This window comes from Rosa chinensis, chromosome 2 (genome assembly GCF_002994745.2).
Source record: "Rosa chinensis cultivar Old Blush chromosome 2, RchiOBHm-V2, whole genome shotgun sequence".
Lineage (NCBI taxonomy): Eukaryota > Viridiplantae > Streptophyta > Magnoliopsida > Rosales > Rosaceae > Rosa > Rosa chinensis.
The window spans coordinates 49,282,666-49,299,734 of NC_037089.1; the positions used below are offsets into that span (position 1 = coordinate 49,282,666).

The 17,069-nt window shown below is 37.3% G+C and overlaps 2 protein-coding genes across 3 annotated transcripts; both read left to right on the forward strand.

The window, feature by feature from the left end:
- Window positions 1-424: 424 nt before the first annotated feature.
- LOC112190237 (U-box domain-containing protein 52) lies at window positions 425-3,941 on the forward strand. Its single transcript, XM_040515328.1, has 7 exons — window positions 425-671; window positions 747-798; window positions 1,218-1,524; window positions 1,630-1,731; window positions 1,835-2,260; window positions 2,549-3,307; window positions 3,491-3,941. Exons 1-7 carry the CDS (start codon window positions 488-490, stop codon window positions 3,563-3,565), a joined length of 1,905 nt encoding a protein of 634 aa, XP_040371262.1. The 5' UTR covers window positions 425-487; the 3' UTR covers window positions 3,566-3,941.
- Window positions 3,942-5,693: 1,752 nt separating this feature from the next.
- LOC112188534 (probable protein phosphatase 2C 60) lies at window positions 5,694-13,554 on the forward strand. 2 transcript variants are annotated; one of them, XM_024327666.2, is made up of 11 exons: window positions 5,694-5,838; window positions 6,285-6,407; window positions 7,553-7,616; window positions 8,195-8,303; window positions 8,870-9,038; window positions 10,344-10,469; window positions 11,422-11,545; window positions 11,631-11,707; window positions 12,013-12,065; window positions 12,914-12,968; window positions 13,044-13,554. In XM_024327666.2, exons 2-11 carry the CDS (start codon window positions 6,291-6,293, stop codon window positions 13,242-13,244), a joined length of 1,095 nt encoding a protein of 364 aa, XP_024183434.1. In that variant the 5' UTR covers window positions 5,694-5,838; window positions 6,285-6,290; the 3' UTR covers window positions 13,245-13,554. The 2 variants fall into 2 exon arrangements, with proteins under 2 accessions (XP_024183434.1, XP_024183433.1); XM_024327665.2 differs by lacking the exon at window positions 5,694-5,838 and adding an exon at window positions 5,871-6,036.
- Window positions 13,555-17,069: the final 3,515 nt, after the last annotated feature.

The following is a 17,069-nucleotide window of genomic DNA, read 5'->3' on the forward strand; positions in this document are numbered from 1 at the left end:
TGAGGATTCAAGCAATTTTAGGATTCGATCAAATACAAAAATAAAAATAAAAAACCCTCTTACATGTTGAACTTTTTCCAAATGCTGGTTAGTGTTAGTTATCTGTCTCTTTATGACTTGACCTACTCCACAGATAAAATGCACTGAAGTCATACTCGAGGACAATGACATACCAAACGCACTGATCAAGTATGTTAATGCAAATTCAATTGAGATTTTGGTACTTGGTGTTCCAACAAGAGGTGGCATTTTCAGGTACTACATTAATCTCTAATTTTCTTGTCTCACATTTGTGTTAAAGCATCTTGCTTTTCCAACAAAAGTATGATCAATTTCATTACGTTTATCCTTCATTTAAGGGTGATTATGCATTAGTCTGAGCTTTTCTTATCTCAACTTTGTATTAATCTATGTGAAGTGATTAATTACACCAAATTCGATCCGCAAAAGATTCAAATTTACAGATGTACCGAGCAGTGTGATAAAAATGACGCCAGAATTTTGCTCTGTTTATGTCATCGCTAAAGGAAAAATCTCATCTATGCGATGCTCCACCGTAGCACCGCCACAGCCTCCTCCACGTAGTAATCATCAAATGCAACACCATCCCAGCAATGTTTCTGAAGCAAGTGATTCGCATTTCATCTGCACCCAGAAGCCTAACAGCAGAGGTGTGGTAGCTAGCTAGTTATCTTTGTAAATCGATCTATTAGCTGCTCACTCAAGTTTTTTTATTAATGTTACAGCATCAGAGAGGTTGCATTATCAATCGGGTAGCCAGCAGTTTGATGAAATCAAGTAAGTTTTTAGATAATGTTTAATTTACTCTAGAGGGAGACTAGATGTAAAGAACATGAGTATTACTACACTCGCCAAATATTTTTTATTGAACTTCATTCACTAATGTTTACATGCGCTTTCGTCTATTGGAATCTAATGATAAACGACATCTTTTGTAAGCAAGTTAATTTGGTGAACAAATTTAGTGGAACTCTAGCAACACTAGGGCTAAATTATAGACTAGCATGGAAAGCGTGGGTGGTAAGGCGGCGATACTCTTTTCATACTGTGGGCTACAACAGTGTGTTTTTGTACCCCTTAAAAGTCATTTAGGGCTCATTTCACATGGCCTAAATGACCTGTTTCCTATAGTATAAATATAAGTATGAGTGAATACAATTACTTGGCGGACTTACCTAATAAAAATGATCTTATAGGTCACCATTCACTAGAGGAAGACCTTCGATGGACAGATCATTTGAGCTCCCACCAGATAGTGACATATCATTTGTGAGTACTGGAAGACCAAGTGTGGATCGCATGTATCCTTCTTTCTATGATAGTATGGATTCAGGGAGGAACTCTCGACGTTTGATTGGCTCAGAAACGGAAAACAGAAGCTCTGTGTCATCCAACCCGAGAAGCAAGCATTTTATGGAAATCAACTCTCCACAACTTGAATTTTCACCATCCTCAGTTGATAGTGGAAACTCTTGGTTGTCACAAAATAATAATAATAATTTGGTAAGAGGTTCAGTGTCATATATAGAAAGCCTAGAAACATCAGTTTAAATATAAACTTGTCATCAAAAGTAGTGATTAATACTTAATTTGCCATGTCAATAATAGGAAGAGGTGGAGCTTGAGATGAGGAGGCTCAGGCTAGAGCTCAAGCAAACAATGGAGATGTACAATACAGCGTGCAAAGAAGCACTGACAGCAAAACATAAGGTATATCTAATGTGAAACCTTATATGAGCATAAACTTTTTCTTAAATTTGGTATCATCTTTTGGAAAGTGGGTCAATTGACTTATGAGCAATAATTGTCATAGGAAAATGAATTTAACCGGTGTAAAATGGAAGAAGGACAAAGATTAGAACAGGCGCGACTAGCTGAGGAAGCTGAATTGGCACTTGTAGAGAGGGAGAAAGCAAAATGCAAGGCAGCGATTGAAGCAGCTGCAGCAGCTCAAAGGCTTGCTGAACTGGAAGCGCAAAAGAGGAGGAACGCAGAAATGAAAGCCCTTAAAGAATCTGAAGAGAGGAAGAAGACACTTGAAGCAAAGTCATATGATGTTAGGTACAGGAAGTACACAATTGAGGAGATTGAAGTGGCAACAGATAAATTTTCACTAGCTCGCAAGGTTGGGGAAGGAGGCTATGGGCCAGTATACAGAGGTGAACTGCATCATACACCAGTTGCTATAAAAGTTCTACGTCCGGATGCAGCTCAAGGGCGATCGCAGTTCCAGCTAGAGGTTTGTGACTTTTCGATCACATGAACAAAACTTTAACTACTATTTTCATCTTTAAAACACTTCATATATGTAGCACATAAACATAGAGAAAATCCTAATAGATCAGTTGCTATCTCGAACGTGATCATGAATATGCCACATTGCACTAGGAAGATTGGCAATGTCAACCTTAATAATTCACATTGATCCTGACCACCAAATGTCAATTTTTAAGTTTTAATTGTTCAAGTAAAAGTAATTTCATGGATCATGTATTATTATATGTGACAAGTACTCTTGGTTATGTAGGTTGAAGTATTGAGCTGCATACGACATCCAAACATGGTTCTCCTTCTTGGAGCTTGTCCAGAGTACGGTTGTTTAGTCTATGAGTACATGGCTAATGGGAGCTTGGAAAATCGTCTATTTCACCGAGGTAACACCCCGGCTATTCCTTGGCAACTAAGGTTTCGAATTGCTGCAGAAATTGCAACGGGGCTGTTATTCCTTCATCAGGCTAAGCCAGAACCCCTTGTGCACCGTGACTTAAAACCTGGCAACATATTGCTAGATAATAACTATGTGAGCAAGATTAGTGATGTAGGTTTGGCTAGACTTGTGCCTCCATCAATAGCTGATGCGGTCACACAGTATCATATGACATCAACAGCTGGAACATTTTGCTACATTGATCCAGAGTATCAGCAAACAGGCATGCTTGGAACAAAATCTGATATCTACTCACTAGGTGTGATGCTTCTACAAATCATTACAGCCAAACCACCAATGGGTTTGACTCATCATGTAGAGCGGGCTATTGAGACGGGAAGCTTTAGTGAGATGCTTGATCCTGCAGTTCCTGATTGGCCAGTTGAGGAAGCCTTGAAGTTTGCCAAACTTTCTTTACAGTGTGCTGAAATGAGAAAAAAAGACCGACCCGATCTTGGGAAGGTTATACTGCCTGAGCTTAACAGATTGAGAGCCCTCGCCGACGATAGCTTCCAATGTGTTATGTTTGGCGGAAGTGGAGTACTCTCACCAAATCAAGACTCAAATTCTACATCACAAGTGAGTTACATATCATAAACCTCGCCCTGCACTTGAAGTAACCAGATATAGTATTTCTCTTCAGAAGAGACTAAAGATCAAAGCATGCCAAAAATGAATGGAGCTAGACTCGTAATTTGTTTGTCTAACAATGCACCTTATAAACATCTAAATATTTTTTTTCTCTCTTTGTTTTGTCCTTAGGATGTCATAAGTCGACCACAATCTGGATATGATAGCTTGAGGAGTCGTACTTCGAGCACATCATCTCATTCTTAAAGAAGTAGATGATTCTCAAATTCAGACTTTTTTCCTTTGTTGATGGAAACTCAGCTTCTCAACTTTGTTCTTGAGGAGTCGTACTTCGAGCACATCATCTCATTCTGAAAGAAGTAGATGATTCTCAAATTCAGAATTTTTTCCTTTGTTGATGGAAACTCAGCTTCTCAAATCTGAACTTTGTTAATGTATTTCATCTTTTTGTCATTACCCTGGAACAATGTAACAAAAGTCTTATATATCCAAGCCAATTCGACAAGTCAACTGCATAACTAGAGCTACCTTCAGAATTTGTTTGTACAAATTCGACTGTAGCTAGTCAAGTTCTTATCGCATCCTGTAGGAGGCCCACCAGATGTGTCAAATGAAGAGAATTGTACAGTTGGAATTTATTGGCTAATATGATAGGCTCCATTTGGAAATTCTGTTTCTAATTCCATTGTAAGCTTTCAGTTTTAGTTTGCAATTAGAGGGGTTCAAACTTAATTGAGATTTTTTTTATATATATTATTTGGTCAAAAGAAATTTCATTAATCAAATAACGAATTACATGAAGAAGTACATAGTGACCTTGTTTTTTTTTTGAATCAAACCCAAATCGGGTGCAAATATATTCATCACAAGCCAGAATAGGCCGTTACATACCATTCCGCTGTCATCTATAGACAGACAAGAGGCTATTGGTAGTACCCACAAGTGGTACATACATATAGTCCTACTCATTGTACATTTAAATACGTAGAAATAGCGGATATCCTCCTTCGGTACTACTCCAGAGACGCTAAAGAGACATAGGGTGCACAAAAGTAGGTTCCTAAAACAAAGAAAATTATTGTAATTAGACAAACTAATTAACATAGGGATGGGCCTAGGGAAAAACCATAGCCCAACTTATTTAGTTCAAGGCAGATCCAAAAAGGAGCCCTTGCAAAAAGCCCAGCAGGCCTGATCGGGTCCAGGCCCAAACCTTCATCTCCACACGCGCCTAACCATCGAACAGATCCCAGCACCGCGCCTGCTCCTCCGACCATGCCGAAACCTGCTCCGCCATGATCCCGCCGCTACGAACCAATCGCCACAGCCCAAATCACCCGGAACCACGTCGCCACACCCAGCATCACCACGACACACCTCGATCCAACACCTGCAATCCACGCCGCCGCAGAAAGGTAACCCATCCCGAAAGGTCGTCGATCCAGCAACAAATCGAGCCCCGAGTCCGCCCATGAAGCCACCGCATATAGAGATTTCACCACAAGCTGGTTTAATTGAGATCTTTTGATTTAAACTTTTTTTTTCTTTTTTAGTTAAAAATGTCATCTATTATACAATTCAGTAATCAGTACAATAATGACACACTCATACGGCAGTCAAAGAGAGCCGTTACATAGAATATACTACCAAACACACCTCTAAACAAAGTACACTACACAACTTACTCCTTGCACACCCACCTTATAGGATTAAGCTCAAAACAAGGAAAACTAGACCTCCGAAGAGAAATAAAATGAAGCAATGAAACGTCTATTTTTCTTGCTGTTCTCCTCACTCAAAAAGAAAAAGAAAAAGAAAAATGTAATAGGGCCATCATCCTTTCGTAAAAAAGAATGGAGACCCATAGCTAAAATAAAAAATAAAAATGTATTAAAAGTGAGGAGAGCCACCATATATACGATATATGTTAAGCAGCTATGACACGACCACATCATTTATTAAGAGTGTATAATTCATCAGTGACAATTATATCACATATTCAATATTCTTCATGGTGGCATCAAAAAATAATTCACACAACATTTGCATTCCGTAAGGTTAGACACCTCAATCATCGAAAATGATCACCTGGTCAGTTATTGACCAAGAAAATAATGCTCAACCACCCTTGGATGTAAATCCAATGGTAGAGAGAATTATTATTAAGTTGAGATGTTTTGTTTTCCACCCTTAGATATAAATCTAAGGGTTATTGAGCATAAATTATTTGGTCAGCAACTGACCAGGTGAACACTACTGCCTCAATCATAGTGCCAAAGAAATAAATAAATAAAACCATATATAAAAGGGGAAAACTTTGTTTATAATTTTGAATTTTGTTGGGACTGAAGTGACAAAATAGAATTGTCAAATACCCGGCGCTGGTTTAACTTTACCAATGCCTATATATTATTCTTACTCCCCGACACTTGCCACTTCCTCACACATCAAAATCAAACTCACAATCATTCTTCCAATCAGATCTCTCACTCTCGCGCTTCCTACGATCAACCCAATCAGTGAGTGCACCACGAACCCTAGCGCCTTTTCAATTATTATTGTCTCTCGGATCATCATTTCTGCTTTTTCGATCCGTTTGGTAGCGCCAAGAAAACGCAGTAGAATTGTTTGCCTTCCGATTCTAAAAAGGTTTCGTGGCAACCAAACGGAGACTAATGTGAATGATTTGGATTATTAGGCACGGCGGTTTGGATATGGTAGGGTTTAGATCATTTGTGTTTTAAGATTGGTTCTGTGGAGGTGAAATTGATTAATTAATTAATTTTGTCTTTTATGCATTTATTAGTTTTGGGACTGTAGCCTTAATGTCTTTCTAGAATTGAATATGGCAATCTGTTGTGGTTGAGTGGTTGATCAGAGCCATTTCCGTATGGAATTTACTCTTTTGTTTTCAATGATTTTTTTTTTTTTTTTTAGAAATCATGTGTTTGATTCTGTGTACCAGCTGGAGATGGGAATATATCTGAGCGCTCCGAAAACCGATAAGGTGTCAGAAGATGGTGAGAATGAGAGAGTGCGATTTGGGGCTTCCTCCATGCAGGGGTGGCGTTCAACCATGGAAGATGCTGTAAGTCTTTTTATGATCATTCACTTAGATATCACTTTAAGAGTGCGGCTGAGTTGTTTTGTTTTGTTGGGGTGGTCTGTATGTATGTGTAATGGTCTCTAAATGGCAGGTGTTATCTTAGCGTTCCTTCGATACTATCTGTTTAAGTCATGGGTGAAGTAATTAGCAAGTTGGTAAAGCATTTGATTTGTTAGAGAGAGAGAGAGAGAGCCAATTAATTGTATACCACTCCAGGAGAGTGACGAGTAAGAAGAGCGAGAAAAGAAATGAGAGAATCCTTAATATTGACATGGTACAAAATTCTGTCACTGATGCTCCATGGGGATGTAGGACACAGCCTGAACCACACTAATTTGTCGTTTTCTTTCATCTTCTTGGTTTTCGAGTTTGTTTGATTTTCCATTTTAATCGATGTCATATGGATAAGGAAAGACTTGACTCCTTCGGTTATTAGCGTTCATGTGCATGGTGGATAAGGGTTTCCTAAGCCTATTGGGATTATTAAACCCGAAACAGAAAAAAGAGCACAACATACCATTCACATTTCCATATCAAAACATGTATGGTTGAAGAAAGTTTCGTTTGGCCTACTTATAAGAAGGAATTTCATGAAAGGTTATCTTGAGTTTAGTTGTGTTTTCCAGTTCCAATTAGGACTCCATACCCAATTGGGATTCCTGATTGAAGAAGGCTATACAACCATGCTGGGGAGAGAGAGAATTTCACTCCAAATGGAGAGTGAGATTCCAGTACTGCTCCAGAGTGAGTGAGCAAAGTTGTATACCACTCCAGACAGATTGTCAAGTAACCAGAGATTGATATGGGAAAAAGAAAATAAATAAGACAGAGTCTTCTTGTTCTTGTTGTTTTAGTTGTTTCTAAAGTCTTCGCTTTAGATGCTCCTTAAGATCATTCTATTGTTGTGCCACTTATATTTGACACAGTGCAGAATTGTTGCTGCCGCCCAGTGGATGACATCCCTGAACCATGCTAATATTTGTCTTTCTTTATCTCGTTGTTCTTTTTTCTTGGTTTTCTGAGTTTGTTTGATTTATCAGTCTAATGGACTGGGTCATGGATGTTGTTGTATTTGGGTTTGAAATGATATTGACTATTACATACTAAAGGTGCTTATTTTGTTGCAGCATGCTGCTTTTCCAGATCTCGACAATTCAACATCTTTCTTTGGTGTTTATGATGGTCATGGAGGTTAGCTATTTAAGTTCTGTAGTTGAGTAATGATATTATACTATATGATTATTGTTATTAACTTAGATAATCTTCATCACTATTTTGAGAACATGTTCCCATTTATAGTTGGTTTTAACATTCAAGTCGGATGCCCGAGTTCTTCAACCAGGATTAATTCTGAATAAGGGCTTAGTGAAGTTCTGTGAAGTTGAAGTGGCAGTGGCTACAATATTAATATTTTCTTTTACACGTGCTTCTGTTTACTTCAAAAAACCCAGATTAAGAGATTTGGTTTGAAGTTAAGTTAGTTTTAATTCTTGGTAAACAGTTGGCTTTTGTTTTGCTCTTCATGATTTCTAACCTGGCATCAGCATTTATTGTGTTTGAGATAAATCTCCAAAATCTGGTCCTTTTGATATTGGAAATCTTTCTGCATTTAAATCAATTTTGAGAGCTGTGTTACCAGTTAATAGGTTTGCTTATCTTATTTTTTGCTATCTTCATTTGCCTTGTGCAATTGGGTTTGTGAAAATATAAAATTTTGGGGGCGATCAAAATAACACAGTTGAATAATGTTAGGCTGCTGTTGCATCTAGGTAAAGCGGTGGCAAATTTCTGTGCCAAGTATCTCCACTTACAAGTGCTCAACCAGGAAGCATATCTAGCTGGTGATTTAGGCACTTCCCTGCAGAAAGCTTTTCTCAGGTTACTTCATCCCCTGTATTAACTTCAATTTAGCATTTTTCAATGCATGCATCTATCATAATATTGCACAAGCACAAGGCTATTGAGAGGTGTCGTTCTCCTGTGAGTAATATATTTGAGAAAAATAAACTTTGGACCTTGAAACCAGGCCATGGTTCTACTACCATTGCAGCCATTATCATTTCTGCATTGTATTCATTCGCTCAAAGTGGTCTCTTGCATCAAATCCTGTTTGTTGAATAAGTTTTGCTCATGTAATCAATATAATCATGTTCATTCTCAAACTTTTGCTTTTATTACCATTCAGAATTTATAAGATGTTCCTGGTTGTAACAGTCCAGAAAAGAAGAGATCACAGAGATTAGATCGGAGGGTACAAAAATGTATAATGAAACTTGGACAGCATGGTGGTACATCTTGTAGACATTTATTTTGAAGTTGCTTTCAAAATTTTAATATCTATGGTGAAACAAAATAAGCTGCAGATAGTGGAGGGCGAATTTAGACAGGTGTGATTATCTATGGAAGAGTTGCTCGCCATCTTATGTTGATTCTATTTGATGCAGGATGGATGAGATGATGCGTGGACAGAGAGGATGGAGAGAACTAGCTGTATTGGGAGATAAGATAGACAAAGTTTCAGGCCTTATTGAAGGGTTCATCTTTTCTCCTAAGAGTGTTGAAGCTAAGAGAAGTGCATTCAATGATCAAATTGATCAGTGGTCTTCTGAGGAGGTAACCTTTTCTGCACATTGGCTGCATTTGTCAGTAGCATTATATTTTTCTTGTGATTTATTAATTACTTCAACATAAGCATCTTACAAATATGTTTCTTGTGTCTTTCTAACCTAGAATCTTTTACTGAATAGTAGTTTGAGATTTCTTGTCCTGATAATGTTGCATGCAAATTGTATTTATCATTATTGGACATAATTATATCAGGGGGTATTATATATAGTAACATATAAGCTATCAGATATATAAAGAATGATTTCATAATAACATTCAATTTTTACCATATATCCAATAAGTGGGAAGTGCAAGCATCGACTCTTTTACCTGTTTTATAGGTGTTACCCTATTACTTTGTTTTGGAAAATAAAAATCTTATTACCTGTTTACCTTTTGAGCTGTAGGGAGCATCAGTGTGGTTGCTTGATTTGAATCAGGATATGATATGGTGATAATTTATAATTTTAAACCACAGGATAGGATCAGTGGGTGTGTAATGGCAGTGTTATGGTATTTAGAAATAGACTCATAGCACTTCTAAAAAAATAAAATTTCCTAAATGCTACCGTTTCATATCAGTGGGTGTAATTGCTTGTAATTGCATATATGATTAGGCGCTAATTGATCACTTACTAATTTTGCTTTCATGTATACCTAATAAGTATTGAATTGGAGTGATCAATATACTCATATGGGTGGTATATATAAGGTTTATATAGTGTACATTTGGCGGTACACAATTACTGTCATAATGCCTATATTACAAGATAATTTCCATTCCATCAACACTTAATTTGTATTCTGATGTATGCTGTCTAAGAAGTTTATGAAGTTCATTACTAGGTTGCATCACAGCCAAGCTATTCCCAGTAGAATTTGTAGAGCCTTTATTGAGGCATGAGTGTGAGAGGGTTCTGTGTGAAAGTTTACTCCTTTTATTTTTTGGTCCCTTCCATATGAAGGAAGCATGATATTGTTTAATGAGTGCTGCCTTTCCATTTAAAATTTTGAAGGAGCCAATTGAAATCTCTTATAGATCTTAGTAATCATCATGGAAAAGTTTTGGCATGCTTTGCGCATCTGTTTTGGAAATGTTCATCTTCTGCAGTCAGATTAGCATAGATGGCAGTAGTGTTCTATTGAAATACTGTTCTGCGAATTCATCTTTGAGTACCTTGTATTGATATTTTGGGGGGACAGTCAATCCTAATATTCTATTATGAGAATTTGGTTGCTGTACTTTATGTATGACATATCTTTTTATGTAATTCCATTTTTTGTAAAAGAAAGCTTTTCTCTTGAAACCAGGGGCCTCACTCTGATTTTGATGGACCAAACTCTGGAAGCACAGCTTGTGTTGCTATCATCCGAAACAATCAACTTGTTGTTGCCAATGCTGGTGATTCGCGTTGTGTAATATCGAGGAAGGGTCAGGTATTTATCCCTCTTTATGTAGCTCCTCTAAAATTTTTATTCTAACTTAGTGCAAGGGTTCTATTTTGATCTTGTTCACTTTTACATATCGTTATTAATCCAGCTGTACGAACTTTGTATTTTAATTTTTCTGTTGGGTTAATGTCAAAGCTGTAGTGCAATAATGGTGTAGGATATATCCATGTAAATCTGTTTCTCAAACTTATGTATTTGTTTTTACAACGGTAAGATCTTTATTTAGTGGAATATTCAAAATGCATCAGTACTGGTATTACATATATGTTTGACACAGCACACACAGACACACATATGGAGCATAGTTGTAGATAGAAGAAGGTGATACGACAATGGAGAATTAGCTGCTAAGTCTGCTAATGTGCCTGCCAAATTCTTTTGGCTATTAGATTAATTGCATCTGAGCAGGTGTTATAATCTGCAGGAATGGTTCTGGAATTTCACAAATTCCTGTATACGAATTTAGATATTCTTAATTATGTGGAATGAAAGGAATCTAGGTTCTAAAATTTTTGAGCCTGTCATCATTAATTCACCTTGCCTTGAAGTTGTGTTAGATGTACTAATTTTTTTAGATAGTTAATGTTTGTGTTTGTTGTAATGAATTTAATTACTCACCAACACTTTGCCAGGGACATAGCCAGGTTTGTCATCTGTCCATGATTTTGTGTTGATTGTTTCTTGTTTTGTACGTATTTGTCAGAGGTGTTAACAGAGAGGAAGATAACAAAACCGAACAGACAAAATGAACAAATGAACAGTTGAATGGTTATAGTCCCAAATCTGTCAAGATATAGCATCCACGTTCTCTCAGCCCCAAGCTTTATGCTAGTTTCTAGGCATAGATCAATTTATCTTCTTGCCATTGTTGTGTTGTACTGATGAGTGCTAACCTGAATCAGGATGATGTGGTACCTTACTAGAGTTATAAATGCAGGCATATCCTTTGTCTAAAGATCATAAGCCTGACATTGAGAATGAGAAGGATAGAATTCTGAAGGCCGGTGGATTTATCCAAGTTGGACGGGTCAATGGAAGTTTGAACTTGGCAAGAGCGATTGGTACATATATTTCCTAACCTGGTGAATAGAAAAGTGAAAATAACATCCTTTTGTTTATTGTCGTTTAATATTATGTTACCTACAGGAGATGTGGAATTCAAGCAAAACAAACAATTGCCTGTTGAAAAGCAGATTGTAACTGCCAATCCAGATGTAACAAGTGTATGTGATATTTCATTTTGGCTTTCAATACTACAAATTGGCATGAATAATTCAACCATTTGAAAATTACCAAACTTGTGAAGTCTTTATTATGTTTGAGGTAAAACTATTCAGTTGCTACTTTAACTGGATAAATTGATCTTATTTATTTGTTTATATTTCTTCTTGTTTTGACTTAGATACTGAGATAGTATTCCTTTTCAAAATTCTGCTAAAATTAATTAACAATTGGGTTACTATTGTGAATTCTCGTCATCGCTTTTCTTTTTCATTCAACTAATTTTCAAAAACCCTGCTTGATGTAGGTTGAGATTTGTGATGATGATGAGTTTCTTGTCATCGCTTGTGATGGGATATGGTAAGTTAGTTTCTCCTTTTGTTATACTTTCCTGTTAGAAAACAAATAAGGGTTGGTTGTTAATGTGTTTATATCTGTCTGCTTTATCCTCTAAAGGCTGTACAGGTAGTTTTAGATTCGGTAAACGTAATTCAAAGTGTAGAACCTGGAAATATCGTGCGAATCTAGTGAAACCTAGTTCAGCTGCAAGGTGTTACATGTCATTATATGAGCTGCAAGACATGTCATGAGATTTTTGTTACTGTTTTAGATTGCTTTGCTTCTTTTCCTCTTGTTGAATGTGAGCCCTTAAGGCCCCATCTGAAATGATTTGGATTACTTTCAAGGGTCATTTGGAGGAAATCTGTCATACTTTTCTTCTTTTCTTTTTACAAGAAGTTGAAGTCTGAATTGCATCTCTATATGTATCAGTTAACGAAACTTTGGTTTCTAGTTTGTTACATTCTTCAGAAATCTGAAGTGAACAGTTTATGTAAGTTCTATTTTTCATGTGTTCTCAAATTTGAAAGATTTATCTGGTGGGAAGTATGGTAGCAAGATGAAGTCACTGAAACACTAGGCTATATTGCTTGCCGAATAAATAATCACTATTTAAAAGCCTGTAATTGCATCATTCTGAGAATGTAATTAATGCATGGTTGAATGCAGTCTCATATATTGTGTCCTGTGTTACTGCATGTCAATTATTTGGTGCCTCCTTGCTTTTGTTTTTGGAAGTACATTGCTGCGGTGGCATGTATTTTTAACGCTGCACTAAGCTATGTCATGTGTTCCTTTGAACTCTTCTTGTCAACTTCAACAATTTCACATTATTCTACTTTGTTGAAACTCCGATCCATTCTTTATAGGGACTGCATGTCAAACCAACAACTTGTGGATTATGTTGGGGAACAATTGAAACATGTAAGTTGACATGCTTTCCTTGTGTTTCAACTTTCAAGTTATTTGGGCAACATAAATACATGTCTAATGATGCAGGAACGTAAACTCTCGGTGGTTTGTGAGAGAGTGTTTGAAAGGTGCTTGGCACCCTCGACAGGTGGTGAAGGCTGTGACAACATGACAATGATCTTGGTTCAGTTTAAGAAGCCTATTATTTCAACTGCTTCTACTGGGAACAAGCCTCTTTCGTCTAATCCATCACTTGAGAAGGACAAGAGCTCGGGAAAAGCTACATAGGGGTTGACATAGTGATCTAATGGCTATGTAGGCATTATCTGAAAGTTATGGCTTTGGTGATTCAGAAACCATAAATTCATTCGAATTTGGATTGAATCCTCATAACTGTACATGTTCATGGTATTTTGTTTAGTAGCTTAGCTCGAGTTCTGTACATGTGTCCTGAGAGTTTTGTCTCATTGAGTTTTCTCCAGATCTCGTGGAGCTTGCAGCTTGCCTGCGAAGTTATGTGGATGGAACACAAAACACTACTGTCATATGGTCACTTAACGAACAAGGTCAAGATTAAAAGAGTTTTTGTATACAGAAAGGTCGAAAGCGCTCATGTTGGTCCTTTCATTTCGAAATTGTAGTAGTTTTAGGAATAATGTAATAATCAAACGTACCTCTCAAGTCTCAAAGGAGGGAACAACAAGAGCCCAATAAAAAAAAAAAACAGAAGATTCAATAAGAAGCTAGAACACAAAATAAGGATAGAACCCTGTGCTCTAACGTTTCTACAGGTGCTTCAGAAGCACCTCTATGCCTGAGTTTAAAGGTCTCTGTTCCGCGCCAACCGCCAAGTCTAGTGGAATGGCCATCATCGTGGAGTCTCTTCCCATCATCATTTGTGGGCCTTGTGGTTATCATCCTAATAAGCGGCGGCGGTTACTTTCCGTATCAGTGGTGTTTCTCGCATCTAGTTTCGGTTCTACGGTTCTACCCTCCTCAGTGCGTAACGTACTCAAGCCAACGTGATACCAATGGTTACAAATATTACACGCTTGTTGTCCGTGATTATTGTGAGAGTACCTAGAATTTATGAGTCTCTAATAAGAGTGGAGCTAGAAATTCCGACTCATCACATAGATTTTTCTGTTATCATATTAATAATAATAATTACAACACATGCAGTTAAAATTTTTTTTTTTTACAGGATGAAAATTCTATTAATAACCAAACAGATTACAACGCTTTGAATCTATAGTTACGGGACCGTCAACATGAGTGACTTCTATGAGTCAAAAATGCCCAACCCCTAACCAAATCTTACGCCCATACCCGCGAACTACAATGAGTAACAACCAAACATGTACCGATACAACCCAGCCACCAACATTAAGATGAACTGTTTTCACCCATAAGGACACCGCGTCCCAAAACAGTCAGACCACGTGTAAGGGTGATTCACCATCACGTTGATAACCAGAAAGCACCAACAAAAGACCAGACTATGACACAGCAGAACGACCATGACACCATAACCATGTCATCAACACTACACAGAAACACCCAACCCCAAACCCTCGCTCACAAGAGAACGGACTTATTTTCAACAAGACAACAACTAAAAACAAACAAAGAAAAACTAAGCAACCGGAAACAAAAGACCACCAGAGAGACATAAAAACAACAGCCCGGCCCAAACACCACCTCCCCCAGCAAAAAGCAAGCGCAGGAGGCAACCAATCCCGCCTCCAGTGAGCCCCTTCGCCACCATGCTGTCGCCCCGCAACAATACGCCGCCGCATCAAATCCCTCCACAGCTGCACCGCCTTGTCACTCCATAGCCAACCCTTACACTAGGCAGATGACCACAAAACGATCCCAGCCCAAAGCGGAGACAGATCCCTTTCGAGATCTCCACTGCCTTGATCCGATATGAATCGCCACAACCACAACCCACGCAGGATTGATGACGCTAGAAACCACCACCGGAGAGCCGAAATTTGTCGCTGCTGCACCTCTGCCTCCATCCCGGATCTAAGAAGGACAGATTGAGATCTATCCGAACCGCCTGAAACTAGAGAAACATCCACCCTCCCTAGACCATACCGTTGCCCTGAAAGTCCCCTACATCTCTGAATCATCAATCCTCTTCTAGGCCTGAACACAGCTGCGGGAACACACACCGTCAGTTTTTTCTTTTTTCCTAGGCACGTTCTCCTTTAGGGTTTTGTTTTAGAAAAGAATGATTTTTTTTTTAACACGTGGAGTTAAATTTATGACCTCTCGCTTAGATCAAGTTCACCTGTTGGGTCAATATGTTAGGATTACTGGGTCAGTACACCTTTCATTGCCACTGGACATCTATTTCCACATGTTGTGTCTAGTAATTGGGTCAGTTACTGTTCTTCATTTTTTATTTTTTATTTTGAATAAGCCCACGGAGCTAGATAATATATTCATCACAAGTCAGAAAAAATCGTTACATACCCTTCCGCTGTCATTTAAGGGCATAGACATACAAAAAGATAGTGTTAGTACCCACAGTGGTACATAGAAATAGACCTATTCATTACACAGTAAATATGTAGATAGCGGGAATCCTCCTTCGGTACTAATCCAGAGGCGCTAGAGGTACATATGTACGCACAATATTCTATTAACTTATTTAGTGTAAATGTAATTTATGATGTAAATAAATAGTAGTGATAAACATTTTAGAATATGTATTATAAATTATTTTGTGTTTTTTCAATAATTTTTTTCCTTTTTTTTTTCTAATGTTATGCATGATAAGCTATAAAATTTGAAGAAAAAAACAAAACTAATTTGGCTTTATAGATAGTGTTTTGAGAGAACTTTATATTAAGGGTTAATGCTCATACACCCTGATTCTATCAAAATACCTCCCAAAAATCCCAACAAATTATTTTTATTCCTCTTCACCCAGACTCCTGTCCCTTTCTTTCTTACCTACCCAACTTATCCATTTTTCCTACCATCAGTACCCTTCTGTTGATTCTTAGCTTAAGGTTTATAATATGTTTAATATTTTTGTTACATTTGATGAAACGTGGTGGGCTCATTCTTAAAATTATTTGTTTAAACAGAAGTGTGGTAGAATTCATCCTCTATTTCAAAGGTAAACAGTACGTTTTACTATTCATAATTTCGATCGTTGACAGACTTGAATTAGTTGCTATCTGTAAAAGTACTAGCAAAGAATTGCAAAAAGAAAGAGAAAAATTGAGAAAATTGAAAAAATATAGAGAAAGTCTTAACAGAGAAACTCCCAACTATTGGGATATCATCTATAGACTGCAAACTAGAATTTATAGAATAGAACAAGATATTGATAATTTTTTATATGTTCTGGAAGAGGAACAAAAACCTCTTGATTATTTGAGCATTGGTTAGATCCGCAAATCACTGGTATCAGAGCTTGTAAAGAGCTCAGCAGGGAAATCCCCAATGGGGACAATGTCATATTTAATAATAGAAAGCCTGAATTCTCTATTAAAATCTTCTGATGAAAAATATCAGAGCCTGCAGCAAGAATTGACTAGATGTCAAAATCATCTAGCAAAAATACCTACTATAATCCACCAATTAGAAAAATTGGAAAACAAACTGGATTATATCAAGGAACTTCCAAAAACAAAAGAAGAAAAACTAACAAGTGTTAGTAGAAAAATCAATGAACAGCAAAAAACGTTGGATTCTATGAAAAATATACTGAAGGACAAGACAGTGCCTATAGTAAAAAAGAAAGCTAATGGGTTCAAACCATTAGAAAAAACAAACAAGAATCATGTTCCAAATATGATTTTTCTGGATCCATCAACTGATTCTACTAGTATTCGGTATGAAAATCTGAAAGAAACTCGAGATGTTAAAATGATAAGCATCTTCGGGAAAAAGAAAGGAGTACAACTCCTAAATGCTGAAGAATTTGAATATAATGAAATCGAGCATGAGGTAAAAAACGCCTCAATTCCAAAGCTAGATTTCAAACAAATCTACAAGCGGGGAACGTTTGACCTGATGGATAGCCATCACTTCAAACTCCTTGAATTCACAATCCCCTCTACAACAGGAGAAACAGATCTTCTGCTAGTC

Excerpts from the sequence above, each read along its gene's own strand:
- LOC112190237 (XM_040515328.1), top strand. The coding sequence starts at position 488 with ATGACGCCAGAATTTTGCTCTGTTTATGTCATCGCTAAAGGAAAAATC. Across the intron at positions 672-746 it reads CCAGAAGCCTAACAGCAGAG|CATCAGAGAGGTTGCATTAT; the intron begins GTGTGGTAGCTA and ends TTAATGTTACAG. Across the intron at positions 1,732-1,834 it reads CACTGACAGCAAAACATAAG|GAAAATGAATTTAACCGGTG; the intron begins GTATATCTAATG and ends TAATTGTCATAG.
- LOC112188534 (XM_024327665.2), top strand. The coding sequence starts at position 6,001 with ATGATTTGGATTATTAGGCACGGCGGTTTGGATATG. Across the intron at positions 6,408-7,552 it reads GTTCAACCATGGAAGATGCT|CATGCTGCTTTTCCAGATCT; the intron begins GTAAGTCTTTTT and ends ATTTTGTTGCAG. Across the intron at positions 11,708-12,012 it reads CCAATCCAGATGTAACAAGT|GTTGAGATTTGTGATGATGA; the intron begins GTATGTGATATT and ends TGCTTGATGTAG.